This window comes from Monodon monoceros, unplaced genomic scaffold, assembly GCF_005190385.1.
Source record: "Monodon monoceros isolate NGI ecotype Baffin Bay Population unplaced genomic scaffold, NGI_Narwhal_1 Super_Scaffold_20, whole genome shotgun sequence".
NCBI lineage: Eukaryota > Metazoa > Chordata > Mammalia > Artiodactyla > Monodontidae > Monodon > Monodon monoceros.
Window position 1 is genome coordinate 29,161,426 of NW_021703777.1, and position 27,775 is coordinate 29,189,200.

At 46.6% G+C, this 27,775-nt stretch overlaps 2 protein-coding genes across 17 annotated transcripts in view; one reads left to right on the forward strand and one right to left on the reverse strand.

Moving 5' to 3' along the window:
- Positions 1 to 11,850, forward strand: part of DCLK2 (doublecortin like kinase 2) — a 152,709-nt gene extending 140,859 nt beyond the window's left edge. For 4 of the 11 annotated variants that reach the window (XM_029235187.1, XM_029235188.1, XM_029235190.1 and 1 more), the window contains 4 exons: positions 3,387 to 3,483; positions 4,343 to 4,423; positions 5,562 to 5,678; positions 10,495 to 11,850. In XM_029235187.1, coding sequence (XP_029091020.1) covers positions 3,387 to 3,483; positions 4,343 to 4,423; positions 5,562 to 5,678; positions 10,495 to 10,707 — 508 coding nt within the window. In that variant the 3' untranslated portion in view covers positions 10,708 to 11,850. Of the gene's footprint in view, positions 1 to 3,386; positions 3,484 to 4,342; positions 4,424 to 5,561 lie in introns of all 11 variants that reach the window. The other 7 variants (XM_029235182.1, XM_029235183.1, XM_029235184.1 and 4 more) reach the window with 3 other exon arrangements.
- A 6,110-nt stretch (positions 11,851 to 17,960) lies between these two features.
- Positions 17,961 to 27,775, reverse strand: part of LRBA (LPS responsive beige-like anchor protein) — a 747,970-nt gene continuing 738,155 nt past the window's right edge. For 3 of the 6 annotated variants that reach the window (XM_029235037.1, XM_029235038.1, XM_029235042.1), the window contains 3 exons: positions 27,013 to 27,209; positions 23,696 to 23,847; positions 17,966 to 19,136 (listed from right to left, as the gene is read on the reverse strand). In XM_029235037.1, the coding sequence (XP_029090870.1) occupies positions 19,046 to 19,136; positions 23,696 to 23,847; positions 27,013 to 27,209 (440 nt within the window). In that variant the 3' untranslated portion in view covers positions 17,966 to 19,045. Of the gene's footprint in view, positions 19,137 to 23,695; positions 23,848 to 27,012; positions 27,210 to 27,775 lie in introns of all 6 variants that reach the window. The other 3 variants (XM_029235039.1, XM_029235041.1, XM_029235040.1) reach the window with 2 other exon arrangements.

The following is a 27,775-nucleotide window of genomic DNA, read 5'->3' on the forward strand; positions in this document are numbered from 1 at the left end:
GGAATGTGTGCTCACAACTCCCTCTAGTGTTGCCACTTGCCAGCGCAGCCTGGGAGTTTTTTCTTTGACTTTGCTTTTTACTTTTTAACAAAAGTGAGACTCAGATTGAACAATATGTATCTATTGTGACTTGTTATCCAATGGACAGCAGCAGCTTTGCGGGATCTTGGGATAAGTCTGGCTAATCAAAAGCAGTAAAACTACATTCTGAAAGCTGCTGCCTTAGATGTTATATTCAGAAGCTGGTCCTACAACTCTAGATAACTTACTTTTGAAAATGTTTTCCCTCTTTCATACCGTGTTGTGATGAAAGAGAATCTATTATGTTAAATACTAGTTACAGAAACATCTTCACAGCGTACAGAGACATTCTGGATAGATTTTATAACCTTCTATAATATAAAATATATTTATTTTTATATATTTTATATATCATATATATATAAATTATGGAAGTGGTCCTTTAAAGAATGATAAATGACTATGGTATAAGACAGATTATCTACTTAAATTTGTACCTAAAATAAAGTCCTTCAAACAGATATCTCAAAATATTTGTTTTCTACAAAAGATGATTTTCACCCAAAGCTTTTTAATTAAAATTGTTCCTTGGAATTGACAGTTTCAGCTTCTTTCACTGTAGCATCTCTCATTCTTCTTTTAGGGTTTTCGGGCTTTAGTCTTGGGCTGACATATATTTTCCCTCTAGTCTTTTCAACACCAGATTCATTGCTACTGAGAAGGATGTTGGTTTTTCAGAGGCAACTAGAAGTTTAGTTATTGCCTAAGCAAGTCTGTTCTTAGGGCCACTGACAAGTAATACTTGCCTGACTATGCTGAGGTATTTGATGTTTCTTTTAAAGACACACACATACATACCCCCCTTGAAGTCAAATGTTTGCACATCATTTGTGAAATAGCTTACAACATTTTTTCAGGTTACCTCGTCCGACCTTTAATGACTTGGCATTGGAAAGAGTGTACACAGACTCTTTTGCTGTTTTCACAGTTTTTCTTAATGGGCATTTTCATACTTACAGCACTGTACTATTTAAGCATTAAAAAGTGCCTGAAGCATCTCAGCCAGATTGTACAGTGTAAATGTGTTAATGAATCCAGGGAAGATTTAATCAGAGAGGCTTTTATTATGTGACTACTAAGAAGGATCAATTCTCTTCAGCTCTGCTCTGTGAGGGCAGCCCGAAATTCCCAAAGCTCTTGCAGTTCACAGCACGGGTCCTGAGGGTGCCATTCTAATTGCCAGGATCCTGGGGTTTTGTTGTTGACTTAGGCTGTTTTGCCAAGGACCTAAATCCTGCAGACACACCCCCAATGTTTTAGCTGTTTGTTAACAAAATAAAAGCCATAGATATTAAAATAACATAAGCTAGTTGAGATTCCAGGAAAATACCAAAAAGGAGATGAGTGCAGTCATAGAGAGGAATGGCTAAAAAGAACAAATTCTGGAAATGGCTGACTTTTTTCTGTCTCCTTCTAACATTGTCTCCTGGGGTCCTCCAGTTTTCTGAAGATTTCTGTAAAATCCCATTGTGTTCTTAGATGCATCCTTTACTCATTTTTTTTTCATCCTTTACTCATTTTGAAGGAGAGTTGAGCTGAATTAAATCAGTAGAGAAGTAACAGTGAAAAGGAGAGAAAATATTTAGACACCTAGAAAGAGTCTGTGCTCACTCCAAGAATATCACTTTTTAGGAGAGCGAGGTGGGTGGGGGCATCTTTTGCCTCGTCCGGTGATCTGGCCTGACTTGTGCTGCTCTGTGTGCTGCGTGACCCAGACGTCATGGACCAGCGGTGTCGATTCCACTGGGCTTGGTTAGAGGTCATGAATGTTCACCGGCCCACAAACTCTACTCTTTTTTTCCTAGAACAGGAACGAGGCAGCCATCTCATCACACAGCCCCCAAATTTGTCGCTGGACACTCCCCGGAGCGATGTATTTCTAGGGACACCACACTTGCCCTTGCAGACCCTGGAGGGCTGGTAGCATGAGCAGCCTCCTGTCCAGAAGACTGGGCAGGGTCCCACGTGAGCACCCTGAGGAGTAAGTAGGCTGCAGGGAGCCTGTCGGGAGCTCCGGGAGGAATGCTGCACCCTTGCCTAGTGAGACGGCACTTCGCTCCTGGAGTTTGATCTTGACCCCAGCAGTGCATCCTGAGTTTTCCCCTAGGGCTTTGTGATGGCCCAGAAAGCCAGTGACTGTGCTCTCACTCTGGCCATTGACGTGCCCGCCGAGGGGAGGGGCTCTGTGGCCGTGGAGATGCAGTTTTCTGGGAGGTAGCGGACGCCCAGCTTCCTGAATTTTTCCCAGCAGTGTTTCCATGGTGCCATCCATAAAAAGTCAAGTCATCATTTATCCTGTAGGCACCAGCTGTGTTTGCAGATGCACCTTGGGGGGGGGCAGGTAGGCACAGGGTGGGGAGGTATGTTCACCCAGGGGTGGCGAGGTGGGTTTGCCTCAACCGTGCAGTTCTCTAGTCGATGTCCTTGGATGGGCTCTTTGTCTCCGACTGAGCTTCAATGAAAGGCAAGTTCCAAAGCGGGGAGCACATTGTGTCATGAATGTTTATCCAGATTCTGAACTCCTTGTGATGTTTTCATATGTTGGCTACTTCACTGATCTTTGGCTGTTTTCTTGGAAGAGTAGAAAGAGGAAGGACAAGGAGATCTGACTCAAATGTGCTGCTTTTCCCCTCTTACTACCACGAGAGACTGAGGGCCGGTGCTGAGCTTGTTTTTTTGCTGAAATGAGGATTTACATCATTTGTGGATGCCATTTTTTTCCTTGAGTCTTTTTTTATCGTGGAAAAATATATGTAACGTAAAATTTATCATTTAAACCATTTTTAAGTGTATAGTTTTAAGGGTTAGGTGGTATTAAGTACATTTACAATGTTGTACAACCATCACTACCGTCCATCTCCGGAACATCTTCGTCTTTCCACGTTGAAACCCTGTACCTACTGAACAAAGTTCTTGCATCTTTGTCTCTTCTCTCTCCCCGCTCCCTCTCTTCCCCCTCTCTCCCTCCCCCCCCTCCCCCTCTCCCTCATCCTCTCTTTCCCTCCCCCCTCCCTCCGCCTCCCCCCCACCCCCCCGCATCTCTCCCCATCTCTCCCCACCTCTCCCCACACACACACACACACACACACCTCCCTCTTTCTCTGTGATTCCCAGGCCGGAAATGTTCTTCGGTTCTTTGTCTAAAAGGGAGAGAGTGTCATCCCAAATGCAGTTGAGATCCACAGCTGAGCTATGAAATGCCCAAGCCAGAGAGACTGGACTCCTCCCCCGCCTTCCCATGAGCATTTTGTTAAAAACTATATGGTGACTCTGACTCTTTCTCTGTTTCTCCATCACTGACTTAGTGAGAACAATCTCCAGGAAGATCTCTTCGACCAGATCTTGGCTGGGAAGCTAGAGTTTCCGGCCCCCTACTGGGACAACATCACAGACTCAGCCAAGGTACCCATCCAGGCCCGTTTCTAGGGGTTGCGTCGTGTTGAGGATCCTCACCCATTGTGTGGGGCTGTAGCAGCTCTTGGTGTTGAGCTCCGTGTCTGTCTTGACTTTTTTTTTTTCTTTTTTTTGTGGTACGTGGGCCTCTCACTGTTGTGGCCTCTCCCGTTGTGGAGCACAGGCTCCGGACGTGCAGGCTCAGCGGCCATGGCTCACGGGCCCAGCCGCTCCGCGGCATGTGGGATCCTCCCGGACCGGGGCACGAACCCGTGTCCCCTGCATCGGCAGGCGGACTCTCAACCACTGCGCCACCAGGGAAGCCCCTGTCTTGACTTTTAATGTGTGGTTCTTCATTAAGTTCCTTCCTCAGTGTGGTCTCTGAAATGCTTAACCAAATTCTGAAAGCTGGACTGGCTGTCGTCCCAGTTTGCCACTACCATCCTCCTGTGCTCCTCTAAGCCCTAAACGTTTGTTCTTTCATTTATTCAAGAAATGTGTTACGGACACCCGTCAGACTATAGGGGTGGATTTGTGAGACCTGCTGAATTGCCAAAAGGAGCAGCACTTCAGTTCTGTGCTGTGGAATGATGACAATGGCTGGAACTCTTAGGAGAGAACATCTTGGGTTTAATATAGATTCGGGAGAGACCTCTTCCTCTCTCAGTGCCGCTGACAGGAGGCAGCTGTGTCTGCGTAATTGCCTCCTAGGCACGGGCAGTGGAGGTGATAATAGCTTTTGCATTCAAATGGCTGAGCAGCTGTGTTGGCTGTTCTTTGAAGTACTTGGTGCAAACTCAAGATTTCTGTGTTGATGCTGGAATTACCCCCTGTCGCCTGCTCTATCACCTTCTTTATTTCTTTCCAGGAATTAATCAGTCAAATGCTTCAGGTAAACGTTGAAGCGCGGTGCACTGCGGGACAGATCCTGAGTCACCCCTGGGTATCAGTAAGTACCCACGTCCCCGGGGAACCGACATCTCTGTGTCCTGTGGCCAACAGCGTGCTTCCTCACCAGGGCTTTTGCGCAGGCAAAGTTCTGCATCCAAGTTCCGTGGAGGATTAAATGTCTGTTTTCTCTAATGAGCAAGTAGCATGAAGGCACTTCTCTGGGAGAAAGCGGTTGGCACCAGGATCCCGCCCTGTGAGTGACCTGGCACGTCACTGTCCCTTCCTGGGCCTCAGTTTCCTTGTCTGTGAGAAGAAGGGTTTGGCCAGGATGCTCTCTAAGGAGCTTTTTCTGTCATCCTGGGGTTTGAGAGTTTTTAGGATTTGCCCAGAGATGAGCCTGTGTCAGACCCTGGTCTCTGTCTTCATGGCACGTGGTCCCAGGAGCACTCCTGCTGCAGGCGGCGTGGCCGGGATGCGGTCCTGCCAGAGATAGGCAGAGGATGTGTGACGTTGCCTGGAATTTCTCTGAGCTTGGGCGGTGGCTCTGGGCTCGTGGTAAACACGATCCACGAAATGGCAACAGCAGGAGAGGCTGCGTCCCCCTCAGTCCTGGAGGCTCCGGGACAGTGACGTTAATTCAGGGGCTTTTGCTGACTTTGGCTCCCCAGGCACCTCTGCCACCCACTGTCCCACATGTCCCGACCTTTCCGTTCAAACTCTCTGGGTCCTGCTAAGTGACTTGGCTCTTGGGCCAAGTAGCTGAGATGCCATATTTTTTAAATGAGCGATCAGGACTAACAGCTACCTGCATTCTTGATTAAAATGATAAACTGTTCATGAATTTTGATGTTTCCGTGGGAGGGCTCTATACTAAATTAGGTGGCATTTGTGCTGCGGGGAAAGGGTCTCAGAACCCTGTAGAATGTCCTTGTGCCACTGGGACCTCTGCCCTCTCCTCGGCCCCCTTCAGACCTAAGGAGGGAGGTGAATGGCAGAGGGTCTTTCCGAGGGCAGGGGACTGGTGAATAAAGGTAATCATTTCGAATTACTTCACTTAGATGGTTCCCCCGACCTTGTGGCTCAGATGGGCCCATTTAGGAGGAGATGGTGGTGGTGACGGGCTGGTGTGTGACTGCTGAGGAAGAGACAACATAGACGTGAGAATCAAAGGCAGTGTATTTGATTCTCTCCTGTAGGACGATGCCTCCCAGGAGAATAATATGCAGGCTGAAGTAACAGGTAAACTCAAACAGCACTTTAATAACGCGCTCCCCAAACAGAACAGCACCACCACCGGGGTCTCCGTTATCATGGTAAGTAGAACGGGTGGTTCTGCCCTTGGGCAGCTGCAGCCTCTGGCTCACTGCTCGGGGCCGACATCGAATCTTATCAAGTCAGCCGCCAGGCGCTTCCCTCACGCGGCCGTGGGCGCTGTCATGTTCTTCTCCACTTCAGGAATGGCTTGGCACGTGAAGGGCACCCTTTGGCCAGCTCCCAGGCCTTAGGTCCTGGGATCAGAGGTTGCGCAGGTCCCAGCAAGGCCAGGCTGATGGGCCCCTGGCCCGGGGCGTCCCAGCCTCTTCTCCTGGGCTTGGTGGCCTCCAGGCAGCTACTTCTGTCTCATCTCTGCTTTCCCGTCTAGAGAGCGGTTCCCAAGCCCAGGTGGGACTTACAGCAAGAGGAAGTGACTCCCTGACTACTCAGGGCCTCAGAAATAGATTATTTGAGCTTTGAATGATTCTTTGGAACTTGGGATAAGAAACAGCCAGAGTTAAGCAAATTCCATTTTAAAAAGTCAGTGTTTTGTGTTTTTTAAAAGTTCAGAAGAATGAAAAAAATGTATTAGTTTTTTCAGGGTTGGTAAAATTTTATGAGAAGTCAGTTAACAGTGATCCCCATATTTTTTCAAATCTTCCTTCTTCCAAAATGTTTTTAAAAAGGCAGCTTACCTAAATCCACAAACACAGCAGATGAAAAGTGGCATTAAAGTAAGTGAAGTAGCATGAAAGTAAGTTCAGCAAATGGGAGAAGAAGGCAGAAAAAATAAAACTGAGCCAGAAGCGTGGCGCGCACCCTCCCACCAGCTGTCCAGACCCAAGTCCTCGCCCAAGTGGGGCCGTGAAACTGGCCCCCGGCGTGTCCGCACCTGCTCCGGTGCCGTGTGTAGAGCACGGATCCTCGGCGTGATCTCCGTCCCGCGCACAGGATCAGGGAGCCGCAGCCGGGGAGTCTGGCTTTCTCCAGAGGCGGGGGCCTGAGCTGGGTCTTGGCCACCCCAGTACTGAGGGGATCTGTGGAGCCGGACAGCTCCGTCACCCTGACCTCAGGACAGGCCCTCACCCTCTGCAAAGGCTCGATGTCCTAGCGACTGGGAGGAAAACAGTTGCTTATTCTCAGGGCGCATCGTAGCCTCGGAAGCTTCCCAGCGAGGACCCGGGTCCAGACAGAGGCAGAGAGAAGCCCCGCCCCCTCGTGAGTGCGGGGAGGCGGGCTGCTCCTGGAGCCTCCACCACCGTCCTGGCACCGCCGCACCGTCCTCCTCCCCCGGGGTGGGTGGCGGCGCTCCCCGCTCCAGTCCCCAGGCCAGGCTTGCAGGCTGATGTGCTGCCGGACTCGCGAGTGGGGGTGATGATGGACTCCGGGCCGAAAGAGCGGGAAGGCCTCTTGAGCTGTGGTTTTCCTGGCATCTCAGCAGTGTTCTGCAGAGAGCCTGAGAAAGTCAGAGTTGTCACGGAGTGTCAGCTTAAACCCTTTGCAAAGAACCATCTTGACTGAGCATGAGAAAGTTCTCAGGCGGTTCACCCTTGAGAGCAAGGCTGCCGGCTGGGGTAAGGGGTCACCGCCCTGCCTCCGGCTGCGTTGTTAGGCAGCTTCTGGGGAAATTTACAAAAATTTAAAATTTAAAAATGCGCCCAGGGCTTACGGCAGCTCCCCCCTCATTCCCTGGGTCACCTGTCAACTCACGGCCCAGATGGGAATGGATGGCCCAAGGCCTGTGGCCCACCAAGGTTCTGGAATGATCAGCCCTTCTGCCTTTTGGCCCAGTATAGGCTCTGTTCTGGTTAAGGACGTTTAGGTTCTCTCAGACAGAAACTACATCTCACGGTTTACAAATGGCATTTTTCCATTTGCTGATGGATTTCAACTGTTAAATTTCAAACTCCTGAGCTTTAACCGGATGTTTGTGTGAACGAACAATGCTTTATTGTGATTCCAGCGGTGATTGTGAAAGTTGTGTGTTCCCGTGTGTGTTCAGTGTCATCTTGGGCATGTTGGTAGGGTTCCATCTAACTCCGCATTCCGTACACAACTCCACAGCTCGTTAGCTCTGGGGAGGTGCTGACGACGTCATCATGCTCACTGCCTACGGGGGAATCAGTAGAGCCTGCCTCTGGGGGTACCAGTTCTCCATGGCCAAAAAGCTGGCCTGTGAATTCTGGCTTGTCCCCCAGAGCAGCGGTGAGCAGGCCTCCGCAGGGATGTCATACTTATCCTTCCCCGACCGAGGACCTGGTGTGGTTGCGTCCGGGCAGCTTGCAAGGCTTCTGTGTCGTCTGCCTAGCTCTCTTCACCAGTACTGTGCGTCTTTGTGTCCTGCCCTTGGGAACAGTTTCAAGTGTTTTCTTAAAAATCATTATTCACAAATGAGTCTCCCTGGTATTTATATGTTCTCATAACTGGGGTATGTGAGGCTCATGTGGTTTCCTACAGATACAAATAGCAGTGGAAACAGGGCATAAATGTTCCGAGGCGGAGCCCTCAGGAACGGCTGTGTCGCTTCCAGACGGAACCTTGCTCTCCGCTGCCACCCCTAGTGTTCTCTCTGCCTTGGCCCCCCACGCCCCCCAAAGGATTGGAGCCTGAGGCTCTGGTGAGAAAATAATAGGGTAGGAATGGTAAATAACGGTGCAAGAAAGTCAAGTTGATGCTGTTGTCTGCATTTTGTTTGACAGTTTGATTTGACAGTTTGAGAGACACTTCAGAGTTTCACTCTGTACCCCGTTGAGACTCTGGGGACCCCGGAGCAGAATTCTGGTATTCAACATGCTATGCTTCATCAGAGCCGCCTCTAATTATCACCCCTCTTCAATCTGCATGCTTCTCTTGGACTTTGACACCAGCATCCAGCTCTCAGCTCCTCATGGGTGCAGGTCTCCTGTACCTACTGACACCCGTTTCAGCCAAACGCAGCCTTGGAAACTTTACTTAAAACTTCTCGCCTTGCCACGTTGCCTTCCTTCCCAGACCAAAAGCTGGCGAGTGCACGGGAGGAGAACTCCAGTCGTTCTCCTGCTAAAGGCTGTTTTTCACTTAGGTGAAAAAGCATCTTTTTGTGAATGAGAGCATAAGATGGGGACCTTTGTGAAGGCTTTTGTTCTCTTTCTGCAAATACATTTCCAAAGATGCATTTTTAGCAGTAAGACAGTGTAGGGTCAGCTAGGCTTTGGGATAGGAGAACACGATTGGATAGGATTTTGGTTTAAGATGGGCCTGTGGTTTCAGAATGCACTTGCATTTACTCTGGCTTATCCTTAGTTGCTTAAGAAAGGACCGTGCACCTGCAGAGGGGGCTCACCACCTCGCCCAGAAGAGGCCATCTCGTGGTGGGAAAGGGAATGATAAGAAACCCCTTCTCGCTGCATTTTGTAGCTTTGTAGCTGACTGGAGAAAGGATGGATTCAAAAAGAGTGCTTCCCCACTCGGGGATTATGCTTCTTTCGGGGGGGAAGCTGGGATGGATTTGGGCTTAAGATAGACAAAACTGTTTCGACTGTGTTGCTTCTGTTGAAAGTAAGTCTAGTTTCTGTCCCCGCTTCTCTCCTCGCCCCTCTTGCCTCTCACGCCGCCTGCATTGCTTTCCTCTGACTAGGTCCCAGGCGATGGTATGTACTAACTGCACAGCAGTGCTTCCTTCCGCTGCACACATGCGTCTTCTTGACGGGAAGGGAAGAGGAGAAATAACTGCGGGACTGTTACTTTCTTCTACCCAGGGGAAGTTTTATGGTAGAAAAAAGTGAATGCCACCTCTCCCCGCTTTCAGTGTTTTCACTGAGGGGTGGCCTGGCCTCTGCTCATACTGGGAGCTTGGAAGCTTGTTAAAGAGCGATGCTGAGTTTCTGATTTGGCTTGTCCACAGTTACCTCTTCTCCAGGTAACGGAAATTGTCCTTGGCAATCCCTGAGCGTTCAGCCCGAGCTGGGAAGGGCCTGTGGAGAACACCTGTCTTCCAGTTGACACCAAGTGCTCCAAAGGCAGCCGCCCAAGTCTGTCCTAGGAAGCCTCATTGTTCATATTTTCTCCAGACTTTTTTTTCCTTCCAGTAAGAGTACTGGAAGAATCAGTGGTGCATTTCCCCCTTAAGGTCGTTAGACCACAAAAGGACTTCTGGTCCACGTGCCTTGTAGCTAAAGGTGCCTGAGAACCGAAAGCTCCGCACGTTTGGAAAACCCAGTGAGAGGGCTGCTGGCCCGGCCTGCCTGGCCGAGCAGAAGTCCGCAAGCCCACTCAGAGGAGGAGGAAGGCAGGTCAGGGCCAACCTCCCAGGCTAGGGTCAGGAGGTAAGACGACTTCTGCGCCCCTGGAGCAGGGGAGCAGGTTAAAGCCCTTGGGGGTGTGACAGGATAAGACACCTGCACAAAGAAGAGAAGAGCAGGGAGGAGATGGTGGAGGATGGAACGATGGGTAATGCAGCGCCATCGATTCCCAGGGCTTCCATAGGTTATGGGGCACCGGTGTGATGCAGGGGTGGGAGGTACTTACTATAGATGACCTGTGAGTACTCTTCGAATCCCTGACGGGGAACCTTCTTTAGAAGAGTTAGCTGTCAGGGACCTCGCATTCTTATGGGGTTTGCTTCTTGTCCAGGACTCTTCTGGGCTCAGGGGCATGGGGAGAAGCGCCCCGAACCCAGGCAGCTGGGAGCCGGAGCCGGGGAGGATCTGCCCAGGCCGCGTCCAGGGCAGTAGGAGCAGAGGCCGTGGCACCGGGGACGGGCTGGCCCGTGGGCCGCCGTCGGGGGCAGCCGGGCGTTACTTCTCCTCTACTGTTCCCGCCGTGCATGCTCTGCGCGCCCTGCTCGCGGTGCCGGGACCGAGGCGGCGGGCTAACTGTCTCCTGATCTCTTCTCAGAACACGGCTCTAGATAAGGAGGGCCAGATCTTCGGCAGCAAGCTCGGCGCGGACGGCAGCCGGCCCGGCCTGGAGCCCGCTGCCCCGGAGCCCGCTGCCCCGGAGCCCCCTGCCCCGGAGCCCTCTGCGTCCCCGGAGTCGCCCCCGCGCTCTCCTGCCGCCGCCGCCGCGGAGTGCGAGCGGGCGGGGACCTGGCGCCGCCACCGCGACTGACCGGCTGCCGCCGCCGCCCGCATCGCTGCCCGCACCGCGCATCGCATCGCATCGCCGGGGTGGAGAGCGCGCGCCTCCAGGGCCACCGCTTCCCGCGCGCTCCGCTCGGGTCCTGGAGGGGCCTGTGCGCGTCGCCTTCGGGGACAGGTCCTCGGAGTGGCTTCGTTTAAATTCTCTGTCTTCTCAGTTCAGTGGACATTTGACGGCGTCACCAGGAGAATGTGCAACTTTTATCTGACATTGAGCGCATTTTTATAGAAACACTTTGGATGCACCAAGATCTCTCTCTTATTTAAGTAAACTCAGGAGGGCTCCCTTTTTCTTACAAGCAACTCAGAACTGCGTCTGTCCCTTTGTGGGCGCCCTTCCTCTGCTGACGGGGGTCGGGGGCTGGCTTCCCGCGCAAGGCTCGGAGCCCGAGCGGACACGCTGGTCCCGGTACTCCGCCCAGCCTCGGGGGCTCGTCTAGGACGACACTGGCTCTGGACTTGTGTGCAGACCGCAGGGAAGGCCGTTTCTTCCCTCGAAGTTGTGTTTCCCTGACTCTTCCCACGACCGTATTAGGAGATGCTGACGACCTTGTCCTTGGGGCTTTTTAACGAGAGGCATGGTGCATGCCGAGTCGCCGGGGCGCTTCCTTCTCCAGGTCCGGCTGCGGGCAGAGCAGGACCAACCAGCGGCCCCAGGAGCCGCCGGAGCCTCCCTTCTCCATCTGCTTTTCGTCTGCAGCGGCGGCAACAACCCCCAGGGAGCGCGGGGCGCAGTGGGGACTGGGCGGGAAGGTGCCTGCAGACATCCTCTGTTACTAACCTTCTGGAAGGCTGCTGGCAGTTTTTCCTTCTTTTCCACCACCCTGCTCTTTTTAATGATTGTATATAATCAGTGAATTTGTTTTACCTGCTCATCTTCTAAACGGGTGGGCCTGTAGTTCATTCTCATTGTTAGACTTTTGCCGCCTACAAGTGTATCCAATAAACTTTTCCTTCTTGAGAAATAGCCGTCAGGGTGGGTAGAGGTTCCTGCGTGGTGGTTTTGCAAAGAGTGTGTGGTCAAAGCAACACCTCCTCGGCCCAGGTTCTGGCTGGTGCCGGTGTTTGTTTTTGTCTCGGGGTCGCAACGGGGAAGAGAGGTGCTTGGGAAGAACACACGGAGGTGCACCTGGAAGTGTGTTTGATTACAGGTGCAGAAACTCACAAAAGCTCAAAAACGAATAGAGATTATTAGTGTACAACAGAGGACTTCGATGGAACCAGAGACAGGAAGGTCAGGCTTTATAGGAAATGGGGAGCTGGGGCAGCTGTTCTCGTCTGTCTGTGTCTGTCTCAGAGACTGTGCCGTCTCCTGTCTCTGCTTCTTTCATTGCGTTTTGGCTCTTGGTTTCTGTTCCCTCATAACGTCTGCTTGCCTGGGCTCTGGCTTAGCCTGCAACTGCTTCTGTCCCCAGCTTCGCAAGGCTGTACAGCTCCACGGCTTGAAACCGTATCTTTCAGCTCTGGTTCTCTTCGTTCACATTGCTGTGTGATGATTTCTTTCTGGGCTGGTGCTGACCTGTGATCCAATCCAGAGGCAGGTGACAGGATGCAGATGGGCTTCCTGGGCACACAGCTCCAGTGGGTGCAGGCTTCAAGAGAGGGTATTGATGGGCAGGTCCAGAACATTCTGCCTGTCGCTCTTCTCACTGGTTAAAGAGCAAGCTTTTTCATAGCTTCCAATAGAAAAATGTTTGTTAATGGCAGCGAAGCGCTAATGTCAAAAGAAAGAGGAGAAAAATGAGGATAGTGAAAATGAAAATGGAAGAATGACGGAGCGAGGCCTTTAGTGTACTGATTGGAGCCTGAAACTCGACCCCATCTCTCAAACTGCAAGGTTCAAAGACGTTTGCTAAAGACTTAAGAAAATATATGGCCAGGGCAGTGCCAGTCACTGGCGACAGGAGCTGGAGCACCTTCTGTCCCGCACATGCTCCCACGTTCTGTGGCACCCTTGGGTGGCCTGGAGACAGGAGTAGGCTGAGCTGGGTGTGGCACCGTGGCCTAGCAGTGGCCAAGCAGTTCTTTAGTAATGAATCCCACAAACACCTACAGTGTTAAGCGGTGGTAAAGGAACAAGCCCAGAAGTCAGGTGACATAACCCGGGTCATAGAACTGGCAGGAGGCAGAGCCATGATGTGGTTTCAGATTCCGCGGACATCAAACCTGTGCTCTTTTGAAGGCAGCCTGTTGTCCAGGGTAAATCAAGGCCTGGACATGAGTGGTCATCTAGATGAAGATCCTAACTAAAGGCTCCGACACCACAGCAAATTGTTCATTCACCCACACATTTAGCAAACGTTATTGAGCTCTTATTCTGGTCTCAGGATCCAAATTAAATAGAGGTCCTTTATTGCTGGGTTCCTCCGCTCCCGCACTGAGAGAGAGGCATGTGCTTGGTTTATGTTCATCCCCTTATTCCAGCAGGGGAGCCATGTCTACAGAAGTTGACCTTTGAATAGAGCAAGGGAAGCAGTGACCTGCCAAAGCCATCGCGGGCTGCCTGCTGGGCCCAGCCAAGAGTCAGCGGGAGTCTGTCTCTCTTTCTTCAAAAAGGTTGCCGTGACGTGAAAGTACATGGAATATACAGATGGAAGCATTTGGCGTAACTCCCCCAGAATATCTGCATGAATAAGATTGTGAAACGTGAATCAGGAGATGGGGGACGGTTCAGAACAGATAAACCATATTGAAAGAAGAGTGCTGGGTAGTGATGCTGTCTTGGAGGAGGACTTTTAGGGCAGTTTGCCATCCCATGGAAATACAATGTAAGCCACATAATTTAACATTTTCTGGTACCATATTAAAAAAATCTAAAAAGGAACAGGTGAAATTATAGTATAGTTTAACCCAATATATCTAAATACATCCCTTTAAAGTATTATTTCAACATGTGATCAATGTAAAAAAAAAATCATTGGGATACTTTACCTTACTTCTTTGTCCTAAGTCTTTGAAACCTGGTGTGTATTGACATGTATGGCACATCTCAGGTTGGACCAGGCACAGTTCAAGCGTTTAGTAGCCTCGTGTTGCTCCGCCTGCCAAGCTGGACAGTGCAGCTCTAAAGAAAGGCCACAGCACTCAGTTTCCTTCTTCTGTTTAGTTTTGCATATGATGTGTATGACAATGCAGAAGGAACCCTTATCCACTGTTTTAAATGGGATGGACTGATTTAAGACGATCTCAGCAGGTTAGAGCACCGATCCAAACCTGAGATGTGAAATCAAAGCGCGAAGTCCTGTGATTCAGTGGCCAAGGCCTTGGCGTTCACTGCTTCACGGGAAAGATCTGGGAGGGGAGAAGTGCAAAGAGCATCACGTCATTAGGCGCCAACAGAACTGCTTAAAGGTTAGCATAACCTTAAGCTGCATCCTGAAAAGTCCGTGCAGGTCGTGGGCAGCGTGAGTCGAGCCTCCCAGGTACGGCTCTGCACTGGGGCCTCGGGGTGTGTGGTGCAGATGAAGCAACCATCGCCCAAAAGAAGGCAGCCAGGGTGGCGAGGGGTTTAAAGCCCTGGGAGCCAAGGACTGGTGGAGAAGCGGTCAGGTGTTGCTTAGGAAAACCCAGAGGCACCTCCGCCTGATGTGTGGCTTCACAGTGAACTGCTCTGTGGCAGGGGCTGCAGACTTCTTTTGGGCGCTCTGGGTGGTGGCCCGAGGTCAGTGGGTAGGAGGCATGAGGGTCAGGTGTGAACGCAGCGTCGCAGGAGCAGCCCGGTGACAGAATTCGCTGCTTTCTAAAGGAGCGATTGTCTAGTTCTGGGAAATGCCTAGGTGCTAAATAATAACAAAAGCTCACAGTTTGTACAGAGTTATCTCACACTGTCTTGTTTGAGCCACACCACAGCCCTGAGAGAACAGCTAACATCCCTGTTCAGCAAATGAGGAAACTCAGATGGGTCTCGAGCTGATGGAGCCTGGACACGCCTCTCCCGGCCCCGGGGCAGGTGTCCTGGGAGCTGCTGTGCCCCTCCAGGTGGTCAGGGATGCTTTAGGGGTAGCGTCTGTGTCCTAAGGTGGAGGTGGGATGGGCTGGGGAAGACACCTGACAAAGTGGTAGAAAATCGAGGCGGCTAAGAAGTTCCCAGGGCAGGGGCGTGTGAGTTCTTTTAGATGAAGGAAGGCAGTAGTCTCTCTGAGGGAGGCGGATGTGTGCAACTTTGGTTAGTCTTGGCCAATGGATTTTAAGGGGCTATTGAACTCAGTGGGGGTGTGTTACCATCGTCGAGCAGCTGAGTGGAAGAAAAAGGTATTTGGTACAGAGACGGACCTGCTCGTGCCATACTCCTCAAACAGAAGCCTCCTTCATTTGGGGCAGGGCTGGCAGCATGGCCTTTGGCGGTCAGGAGGGTTTCAGCCCGAGTCTGATGGTGTGAGGCTGGGCACCGCCTGTGCTGGCACTAGGGTCAAGCCTGGGGAGTGTCTCTCAGCTGATCCAAGTCTGAAGCTGCAGCACAGCCAGCTGCTTCTGCCAGGCTCCCCCAGAATCTTGGTTTTGGCAAGGAAAAATATTCCTTAACTTGAGACAGGAAAATGATTCACTGCATATTTCTGGCACGTGACTGCCGTGGAATTCAGAGGAACATTTGTAGGTCACCTGCTTCCCTTGCCTGCAGGTCAGACCACCCTGTTCTCTAGAAAGAACGATGTGAGGCCCTCTGGTTTGAGCAATCTGCATTTCTGGCAGGGCAGGGAGTGATGTGTCAGTGTCATTCATCGTAGCCTTGGGCTTTTATATGGGGATCTTGTGATTTGGGGGACCCAGGAAATGCATCACGGACTCTACTTTTCATATCTATTGAAAAGAAAGATCCAAAAGATGTTTCTCCCACTCATCTGAGAGAAAATAGAAGAGGTAGAATTAAAAATTTTTTTTTAATTTTACTTTTTTGATATGCTACTTTATATGGTCTTTGCCTTCCCAGCTTCCTTGCTTTTCCCTGCAGTGATAACTTGAGATGCCTATGGAATTAACATCATTACACTTTATGCTACAGAAAAGGGAGGTAGCAAGGCTGACTGCCCTCCTAGTTGAAGTGGAAAACACTTTCCCTCCGTCTGTGGTGGGGCAGAAATAGCCAAGTGGAGGCACGGGCGTATTTGCGGATACGCATGGTTTATGCAGACTTTCAGATTCACGTCCTCCTCCTCTCTGTGTTTGTGAACATGCTCTGGCCTAATGTGATGTCACGTGATGATGTGAGGCTGTGGGGCTGGGCTGGCTGCTCCTCCATCATCCAACGCATGCCGGAAAGTGGCAAAGCTGCTCCATCAAGCTCAGTGTGGGATCCTTCCAACTGTTTAAAGACATTTCTGCTTCCTGATGTGGAAGGAATCTGTCCCGGGGCTGCTGGGCTCTTCAACAGTGATGGAGAGGGGGGTGGGGCTGCTGCAGGAAGGAGAACCAAACCAGGTCAGAGTTCCTGAAATCGTGTCTGGTAAAAAAGTATCAAAGATCCCAAGTGAAAATCTCTCCCGTGAAAGTCCTATCTTGGTGGATCTAAACTGTCATGTGCCATTTAAATTCAGTTATATTTGCAGAAAAAGGTGCAAAGCGGACGTGTGGTCTGGCTACATCCAGATTCCCTGGCTGTCTGCCAACTCGACCCACGTGACCTCTGCCATCTCTCTCTGCCCCTCCGACAGCAAGGTGGGAGGACACACGGCCCCAGATGTGAGGTCAGGCCCCTGGCTGGGCTCTGCTCTCGGAGCTGAATGGGAATGGGCAGCCTGGTGGTAAGCTACCGACCTCATGTGCTACACCTGGCTTCCGTGGGTCCCAGGCAGGGGACCGTCCCGCATGCTGACAAGCAGAACTGAAGTGTGGGGTTATCTCAAGGCAGAGTTGTTCCTTTTCATTGGATTCATTTATTGGAACATTTATTTGTGGCTGTTTGGTCCACTTTGGGAACAAACTTCTCCTGAGTGGACTGTCCACCAGTTCTCATCCGTGTGCCTCTCAGGTTTCCATGTTCTCTCTGCTCTAAGCCCTCATATGCTTTCTCCTAGAGATCCAGTGGTATTTCTTAGATTAGAGCCTCACGGACTTGACCGATGATGTTTCCGTCAGAATCCACACCATCGGTGAGGGAAACCTTACTTTCCCGAGGCAGAGTGCATGCTAACACGCCACGCTCTCAGCCGCACCACCTACTGAACGTGCCGCCGTGGCTCCTGGCTGTTGTAGGTCAGCCCGTTTCATCCCAAGTCACCTCAGTTTTGACTTTTTTCCCTAATCGGTTTATATTTATTCGAAGTAGTTTTTTTTTAAGGAGTGAAAATTGGATAAAATAAGTGAATGTCGAGTAAACCCTAACATATACAGTACTAAACAGAGTCCACCCCTAAGAAGCCCTGTGTTGATGCCGGCGGGATTCGTTTTATGAGTAGATACAGTCAGCCCTCGGCAGCCGCAGGTTCTATGTCCATGGTTGGTGGAAGCCACGGATGTGGGGGGCTGGCTGTAGTTGTGTGTTGATGCCAGTTGTAAGGTATTACGTTTCAGTGGATTTTCCACAGTTGTAAACAATAAAGGCGGTAGAGGCACCGATTTTCTTCTTGGGCTCCAAGAGGAAGCTGCTTCATGAACTTTGCTTCAGGCTTGCTGAAATAGGTAGTTGAAGTAGCATATGCCTGGCATATGACTTAGATATTCCTAATTTTCTTCTACCACTTTCCCCAAAGTTCCCGAAGTGTGATATCACAGGTTAGTACCAGTGAGGATATTCATTTACCAGTAACTTCGGTATGTCTTTGACTCTAAGATGTACTTCCCCTCTCCCACATTTTACCATCTATTGTTTTGTTAATGGGTTATAAAACAACAGTGGATTTTAGACAGAACAGTGTATAAAAAGTTCCTTTGGTCGTTTGTTAGATAAAGGTCTCATGTTCTCACTTCCGTAATGCCCATTTTCCTGTTTTCATACAAGAGAATTGCTCACCTATTGGTTATTGTTCAAAAACTATGACTGAACCAGGGTTTGACATTTTGCTTGCAATAACTATATTATCATCATTGTTTCAAAAGGAGGAGTGAAAAAGATTATTACCAACAAAACAAATACCATTTTATTTAATTTTTCTGGCAAACAAACAACTGAGTTGTCCATTCCTAAAATCTTTGCTTTTAGAGAAGAGCTGAATGTGTAGGAGAAAGGAGGCGACCCCTTTTAGGTAAGTAAGTTGCAAGAGAAATAGAGATGGAATGTCAGTTTCAATGCCGCGTTCACAACTTACAAAGAATTTATTTATGCAATACAGACCTTTTCTCAAATATTTTTCACAGAATTCCACACAGCAATCTGCTAGAAAAGTAGAATTCTACAACACCAAAATGACATTTTTGTAGTACAAATTGCTAATCAAAAGGAAGATGAAGATTGTTTAACAACAAACAGAAGGTAAAACGAGGGTTGCTTCACACAGCACCCAGTAGCCTCTGTTCCTCGGCCCGGGGTTGGGGTGGGGGGAGCCCCGACAACGGCTCTGCCTCAGTGCGTGAGCACAGTCAGCCCTCGGGGAGTGAGCTCTGGTACTTGCATTTACTTTAAAAGAAAAACAGAGGTTGTGAGCCCAAGAGCATTTCCATCATTTCATTTGGGTGTGCTAAGAAGAGGACAGATCAGGAAAACATTGTAAATATTTCACACTTGCGATAACATTAGATCCTTTATGATAACCACACAATAAAATAAAATACCCTCCCCCGAACCATAATTTTCTAGGCCTAAAACATGCTCGAAGAATAATATTGATAGAAATAATTCACTGAGATGTTTTAAATTACATTTACTGTAATTTAAACATTGCTATTTAAATCCCAGAAATTTCAGTGCTGAAGAAGCACAGTTGTTTGTTTGGAAAAATACAGGACCCAGAGTACAGCGTAAATAAAATTCCCTCATCCCAGTATTACCCATTCCTTATTGTTAAAATCATACATTTCTCAAGATTACAGATAAACGGGAAGTGTTTTTCCATAATATAACTAGCATAAGTGGGTTTACTTGCTCCACTGTATACTTATTATTTCCATAATTGGTGAAAATAGACTTCTCATTATGACTAAAAATATAGATTTTTTTTTTTAAACTACAGAACCCAGCAGCCAGTTTTCTGCTTTGCTATTCCCCCCAAAAAAGTCAAGCAAAGTCTACAAAAATAGCAATTAACTTTAAAAAATATTTTGCTTCTTAGAGCAAATTTAAGTTACATTCAGATGTGATTGCTATTTCTAAGAGAAAGATGCTGAGGGCGCTTCCTGTGCCCAGGCTGGGGGGCAAGGCTGAAGCCCAGCTGTCACTATCAGTAGCGGGTTTGGTATTCGTGATGCCACCGGTTAAAGTCATTGTAGAACAGAACGATGCTTCCTGAGGCCATGCCAGAAATGATGCACCTGGGAGAAGCAGAGAGAGAAGGAGGGGTTTACAAACCTAGGCTTTGTTACTAAAGAAAGAACTGCCCTTCCCAAATCCACAAGGTAAATACAGAAGATGGCAGCCAGACCTACAATTTGTGAGATTTACGGTATGTTTTTTTGATGACTAAAATGCAGTCCTGAGTAAGCTCAGAGTCCCACCTCTGACACTCCACATGGATCCAATTCACAGCTTGCCTTTATATTGAAAGTACAGCTAGTTTGTGCAAGATGAGTCACAAAAACCTGAACAGACTAGATAATTTCTAAGGCGGAGAGGCTGGGCAGGTAAACTTTTTATATTAGGTATTGGAAGCAAAATAAAGAGTCATAATCTCAAAGTAATTGCTGGTGGAGGAAGCAGCATACAATCAAGTGACTGACAGACAGAGGTATGTGACACATACAGAATGAGTGAAGAGTAAGAAATCAGAGTGTTGACCACCCTGCAGAAGAATATTCTGTGTCCCATAGTGTTAAGGGTAGAGGGGCTTTGTCCTCCCAACACAGCGACTCACTGCCATGATCACTATAGACAGGAGTTGCTGTTTGCTTCCCCTGTCCCTGAGCTGGTGGTGCAGGGAAAGAGATGAAGCAGTAAGACAGGCGGTTCAGAGGAGCCTCTCCAGGAGGCAGAAGCCTATTTATTATCTTAGACCTCTCTCTGTATGGTTTGGTTAGGAGAGTCCTTTGATGTCATACTTAGTACCCTTAGTAGTACCTCATATCAAAATTAGGAACTAAAATGTGTCACAACAAGAAAATCAGCTAAACACAGAAGAAGGCAGTAATGAGGATGTGAGGGACAAAAAAGCACTGAGACATGTAGAAAGCAAACAGTAAAACGGCAAAAGCAAGTCTTTCCCTATCAGTAATTACTTTACGTGTAAGGTGATTAAACTCTCCAATCAAAAGGCAGAGAGACTGGCAAAATGAATTAAAAACATGATCAAACTATGTGCTGTCTACCAGAGACTCACTGTGATCTAAACAGGTTGAAAGTGAAAAGATGGAAAAAGATATTCCATGCAAATAATAATGAAAAGAAAGCTGAGGTGGCTATACTAATATCAGATAAAATAGGTTTTAAGTCAAAATGTTACAAGAGACAAGGACACTATATAGCAATGATAAAGGGTCAATTCATCAAGAGTATATAGCAGTTACAAACCTATATGAACCAATCAGCACCCCCCAAGATATATGGAACCAACGGTGACAGAATTGAAGAGAAAAACAAACAGTTCTGCAATAATGGTTGGAGACTTCAATACCCCACTTTCAATAATGGGTAGAACAACCAGAAAGAAGATACGGAAATGGAGGATCTGAACAATACTAAAAACCAATTGGACCTAACGCATATATAAACATTCACCCAACAACAGCAGAATGTACATTTTTCTCAAATGCACACGGAACATTCTCCAAGATAAACCATACATTAGGCCACAAGTCCTAATACACTTTAAAAAGATTGAAATCACACACAGTATTTTTTCTAATCACAACAGACTTAAACTAGACATCAATAACAGAAGGAAAACTGGAAAATTCATCAGTTTGTGGAAACTGACCAATGGGTCAAAGAAAAAGATCTCAGGGAAATTAGAAAATACCAAGACGAATACAAAACAACAAGCCAAAACTTACAGGATGCAGCAAAACCAGTGCTAAAAGGGAAATTCAGAGCTGTAAACACAGATACTTAAAATCTCAATCAGTAACCTAATTCTACACATTAAAGAACAAGAAAAAGCTGCAAACTAAACCCAAAGGTAACAGAAGGAATGAAACAATAAAGATTAGAATGGAAACAGGGGATAGAAAAACAGAAAAATCAACAAAGTCAAAAGTTGAGTCTTTGGGGCTTCCCTGGTGGCACAGTGGTTGGGAGTCCGCCTGCCGATGCAGGGGACACAGGTTCGTGCCCCGTTCCGGGAAGATCCCACATGCTGCGGAGCGGCTGGGCCCATGAGCCATGGCCACTGGGCCTGCGCGTCCGGAGCCTGTGCACCGCAACGGGAGAGGCCACAGTGGTGAGAGGCCCGCGTACAGCAAAAAGAAAAAAAAAAAGTTGCGTCTTTGAAAAGGGCAACAAAATTGACAAACTTTTAGTTAGACTAAAAAAAAGGACTCAAATTACTAAAATCATAAAGTGGAGACATTGCTACCAATTTTATAGAAATAAAAAGAGGATTATCAGAGAATACTAGGAACATCTGTATGCCAACAATTGGGATAACCTAGATGAAATGGAAAAATTCTTAGAAACACACATTATTCCAAAATTTCATCATGAAGAAACAGAAAATCTGAATAGACTTATAACTAGTAATGAGACTGAATCAGTAATCAAAAACCTCTCAATAAGAAAAGCCCTGGACCAGAGATCTTCACTGGTGAATTCTGTCAAACATTTAAAGAAGGATTAACACCAACTCAAATGCCTCTAAAAAACTAAAGAGAACATTTCTTAAGTCGTTCAATGAGGCCAACACACCCTGACACCAAAGTGAAACAGACATTACAAGAAAAGAAATCACAGACCATATCCCTTATGATTACTGATACAAAAATCTTTAACAAATACTAGCAAACCAAATTCAGTAGCATATTAAGAAGATTATATACACCATGACCAAGTGGGATTTATTCTTGGAATATAAGGATAGTTTAACATTCAAAAATCAATTGTAATATATCACATCAACAATTAACAACAACAAAAGAAACCCATATGAGAGAAGGCATTTGACTAAATTCATCATCCTTTCATGATAAAAACACTGAAACTAGGAATAGACGGAAAGTACCTCAACACGATATAAAGGGCATTTATGAAAAATTCCCAGCTAACATCACATTCGATGGTGAATACTGAAAGCTTTCCCCCTCTTACTGGGAACAAGACAAGGATACCTGTTTTCACCACTTCTGGTCAATATAGTACAAAAAGTCCTAGCCAGGGCAGTTAGGCAAGGAAAAGAAATAAAAGGAATCTAAATTGGAAAGGAAGAAGTAAAATTACCTCTATTGCAAGTGACATGATCTTTATGTAGCAAATCCGAAAGATTCCACACACAAAAAAACTGTTAGAACTGATGAACTTATATTAGCAAAGTTGCAGGATACAAAATCAACAATACAAAAAATAAGTTGTATTTCTACATACAAGCAGTGAACAATTCCATCACAGCAACAACGACAACAAAAAAATAAAATGCTCAAGGAATAAATTTAACCAAGGGGGCAAAAGGCCTGTATATTGAAAACCAGAAAATATTGCTGAAAGAAATTAAAGACAACATAAATAAATGGAAAGATATCCTGTGTTCATGGATCGGAACACTTAATATTGTTAAGACGACAATATTAGCCAAAGCTGTCTACAGATTCAACCTAATTCTTATCAGAATCTCAATGTTTTTTGCAAAAATAGGAAAAAAAAACCATCTTAAAATTCACATGGAATCTCAAGGGAGCCTGAATAGCCAAAACAATCTCAAAACAGAACAACAAAATTGGATGTCTCATACTTCCTGATTTCTAAACTTACTGTAAAGCTACAGTAATCAAAACAGTGTGGTGCTGGCTTAGAGAGAGACATATAGACCAATAGAATAAAACAGACAGTCCAGAAATAATCTCTCATATATAGGAACAGTCTTTTTCAACAAATAGTGCTGAGAAAACTGATATCCACATGCAAAAGAATGAAGTTGGACCCTTATGACCATCATATATAAACAAACATTAATTCAAAATGGATCAAAAACTAAATATGAGTTAAAACTATAAAATTCTTAGGAGAAAATATAGAGGAAGCACTTCATGACACTGAATTTTGCAATGATTTCTTGGATATTACACCAAAAGCACAGGCAACAACAGAAAAAAATAGATAAATGAGACTTCATCAAAATTAAAGGCTTTTGCACATCAAAGGACACTATGAGATGGAATGATGAAAAAGTTCTGGAAATGAATAGCGGTGATAGTTGTACAACAATGTGAATATACTTAATACCACTGAATTATGCACCCCAAAAAAAGGTTTAAATGGTAACTTTTATGTATATGTTATCACAGTAAAAGAAGTTAAGAACTAAAATGAAAGACTGTATATTAAAAAGAAATAAGATGCCAGGTAAAGATTATCTCCCTAAAATGGAGGTTTTAGGAAGTAAGCCAGATTTCTCAATGGAATCCTTATGGACAGACATACAGGCATTTCACATGAAATTTTGTTTAAGAAAAAAGGTACTTTAACATAAAAAGCTTTACAGCAATATAATTGGAGCCTTTGTTACTTAAATCCTGTCTATTCCTAGAGAATTCAGCCTTTGTCCAAGATTGGCAATGCCATCAAACAAAATCATGCTTTTTAAAAAGCACCTTGGAAACCCCAATATTCATCAGCTTTTTTGATTGCGCAGGTGACCCTCACAACCCAGCCCATCCATCAGCCCATTTACTACATACATTCCCTTGCCAGTTTTTAATGCCACCAGCATAGACCGCTATTCCAGTGTTACCTCTGGTCGTAAGACAGTGCCATGGCCCGGATCCCGGCGTCGCAGCCTGGATAGGCGAAGAGCTGCTTGAGGTCAGACACCTGCCAGACCATGACCACACCGTTGTCTCCTCCGGTGAGCAGGTACTGCCCATCGCGGCTCAGCTGGATAGCCTGTGAGACACAGCAACATTCAGTAGAGACACGGCTCTCGGAAAACTTGGGCCCTCACCGCATCTCTGATTAATTCGACACGATTCCAGCCGGTTACTGGAGCCACAAAGGGACAGAGTGTGTATGTGTTCCTGAGGAGTTTTCAGGAAATCATGAGTCATAGAAGACTTTTGTTATTTTTCAAAAGTCAAACGGGCAAAGTTAGGCAATGCTGGAGTTTTTGAGTTTTTTTGTTTTTAATTTTTGCTTTTTAAGGATGAGGTGGCAAACTCTTCCAATTCTATGACTGCTAGTTAAATGGTCCGTGTTGTGGACGGGGACCAGTACTGTAAAACGAAGCACTTCCTGGCATCTCTCCATTGCACTGTGGTCATGCTAAGCCTGTTTTGTACCGAGGCTGGGCAGACAGTGCTAGCTGACCTCATATCCCTGATAAAACCCTGCTGCCTGTGGGGCTCAGCCCCACAGGAGACCACCTACAGCTTGAGCACCTTCACTAGGCCTGCTGGAAGTTTACAGCAGGTGGGAAGACAACTTGGTAGGGAACCGTGACTCCCAGGGTGATTAAACCCAGTTTAAGCATTTTCTTCTTGCCCCAGGACTGACTGCTTCCTGCCAGTGCTGAACTCAAAGGACAGAAACATAATTTGCTCTTCAGTCCTGTCAAACCTACCAAAGGCAGGCCACTTTCTTTTTTTTTTTTTTTTTATGACTTTTTACATTTTTTTGATGGTTGAAAAAAAGAATCAAAAGAATATTTCATGACACATGAAAATTATATGAATTCCAAATTTCAGTGCTCATAAGTAAGCGTTATTGGAACAAAGGCACATCCATTCATTTCTGGCTACTTTTTTTTTTTTTTTTAACAGAGAAAGTATGCCAGCTCCTGATATAAAAGGTCCCTCCTTACTTGAGGAGCAGATCCTACTGCCCCTTCCTCTCCTCCTGCCCCCTTCCCTCCAAACCTTCTTTTCCCGGTTTATTAACATACACATTTCCTTTCTTTAGCTGGGTGACATTGGGAGTTCTAAAAGTTATTGCAAATACCTGTAATCTTATGTCCACCTGGATACAGTGAATGTGGGAATCCAGATTGTACTAGTAGGCCAGAAAGAAACTATCTATCTTCTGAAAAATATATTTATACTGTTCCGTACTCAGAGTTTTAGTATAGTTGCCTTAAGTCTTTACCCTTTGACAAAAATTTTTTTTTAATTATAGAAATGTTTCATAGCCATTCAATTCACATTCAAGTAAATGCGAACTTTCAGAGGTCTCTTAAATACAGCTTATTCGCAAGAACACAAAAATACATCTAAGAAATCAAAACCTGTGGGTGGAAGACACTTTCACTCAAGAAGCATTCTCTAAATTTTAACCAAATACCCATAGTAAGATTTTTCAATATAAGTGAAAACCAATATCCTTTTCCCCCATTCATTTCACAAACGTCAATCTCTAGGGGCTTATGTGGGAAATGAAATGAAGACTACAACAAATAATTATTTGCTACACTTATAAAATTCAGCTGATGAAAATCCATTAACCTTACGGTTGTGGTTCACTTGAGTTTTATACTTGAGGCTTTTTACTGGATAAGTGCTGTATTAAAACATAAATTAAAACCGTTAATCTTCAACTCTTTGTCCTAAAGAATCCCTACTCCTAGCTCTGTGTTGAAATAAATAAAACCTGGACTTTTAGGACTATACATGTATCAGCACCTAAAACATTTTATTAAACCAGGTGCCTGCCAAGGTTAAAAAACATTTTGTTGGCTTTTCTCATGAGGGACTTGTCAAATTTCCCTGAGAATAACAGCCAGGGTAGCATTTCCTGAATAGCACCCTATCTCCCACCCAAACCAGCATTCACGTTGTTCTCAATTCTCATACGCCTCCTCCAGTCTCAATCCAGGTTGGGCTGATACTAGAGATTTTGGGAGGGCCCTGGGGACGTGTGAATCTCAGCCCCTGGACTCCTGAGTGCTCGGACAACACCGTAGCTGCACCAGTTTCCAGGAGGTACCAGCAGGCCACAGCAGTCTGCTGGCGACAATCATATCCTAAGACACAGCTTCCCCAGGAAAACAAAATAAATGACTTCCTATGGGTGAAATGGGGGGCGATCCTTTGTTTAGGATAACATAACTTTGCTGCTCTGTACAGGCTGCCCACTTAAATTTAAGTTATTCGTTTAGGCATCTAAACATTGCCTAGTTGATGTGCTCTGATACGTTAACCAAATGCCACTGCACAATCTGGCATCTAAATAAAAACAGGTGGGAGGCCTTGATTAGTGCAGCGGTTCCCCAGGCCACCTGCCTGCAGGGTTCTTGTTGCTCTTTCAAAGAAACTTCATTTCTGGTCTGAGCTAATGACTAATTTGTTTCCATGGTCTCCTTTCCTTATACAGGCTCAGACTGCAGGATGGAGGTGGAGATTTTTGTTCTGTGATGTCTCTTAGTCCAAGCCTGTGATTTCCTTCCACCCTTCCCAAGGCAGTTAGCTGTGAAAGTGTGGGTCTCTGGAGCCGGGCACGGGCAGTGCTCATTTTAGGCAAGCTCACTTTAATCACACAGTTGCCACTTACAAGTTAGTATGATAAAGTGCAGGCGTGCTGGGGAAGAGGCGATGGACTGTTTAAGCCTAAAATCCAGTGGGAAATATTACAGAGGGAAAAAAACAATGGCCATAAGGCAGAGAGGAAAAGCATGTTTGTACGAACAGTCTGCAGAAAGCCTCCGACTGCTGCCTTGAGGAACTTCCCAGAGCCTTTGGTACTAACTGAAGTGCCACAGAAATTGTTTTAGCCAGCAAGGGATTTCAAATTACTTTACAGATTTATTAGTGTAGCTGACAAAATAATCGCAACTCAAAGTGACAGATTATCAACATTATTATCGTAAAGAAAAGAGGAAAGGAAAATCCTCTAATGTGTACTTGGTTTAAATGAAGGGAGGGAAAAATAAAAGCAGAGTGTGAGCATGTCTGTATGCAGCCTTCGTGGCAGAGGTGACGGTCAAAATGCACTGGAGAAAACTCACAGAATGGGAGAGAGAAGAAAGCCATTTACTGAATTGAGAACCCTCTCCCTCCTCACTCGCCTTTACACTTTGAGGTAAAAACATAGAATGCTGAAAAGTCTGTAAGGTACACTTACCCTTATGTTATCATCTGTTTGCACGGTGGCCTGGAGTTTTCCATTCACACTGAATGTACAGAAGAAGCCATTTTCATAGAATATGACACAGTGACCCTCTCTGGAAGCCTGCATGAGTTTTGGTTTCAGGCAGTTTTCAGGACCCTCCAAAGTCCTTAACAAGTCTCCATTCATGGAATGTATGAGACATGGTCCTCCTGAGAAAACAGGATAAACAAAAGCCAAAATGAAGTTTCTGAATAAGAACAGACAAATGTGACCTGAATCTTGAGTGCCGTTGAAACAGGCTGCCAGTACCGTATCACAGTTGTAGAAAGCCTTAAAAAATTATATCTTAGATATCAGTTATTTTGTAAAATCTGCATGCTGGCTAAATCTCACCTTCCACTTGGGAAAGAAGAAAGCCGAGTCATGCATGTTCAAGTTCACTTCTCAAGAGACAGGAAGTTACTTTATGAAATTCATTATGCCAAGGGATGATAAGAGCTGGAGGAATTCAGAAAGGAACAGGACAAATTACAAATCCTAAAAGAGCTTCCAGGAAGGCTGGGCCTCAGTTAAACATCGGCTGCTGTAAGGCACACAGGGTCCCGATGGTAGCAGCATTGGGGCCTGTGTGGTGAGAACTCATTAAGGCAACTTCTGAAGGCCTAAAACATCTTCCCTCCCACTGCTTGCTACTTCGCGATGAAAGAAGGTGCCTGGTGGTCCACCTCCTCACACCCCAGCCCCCAGGGAAATTCATACAGAGATCCTTCTGCCA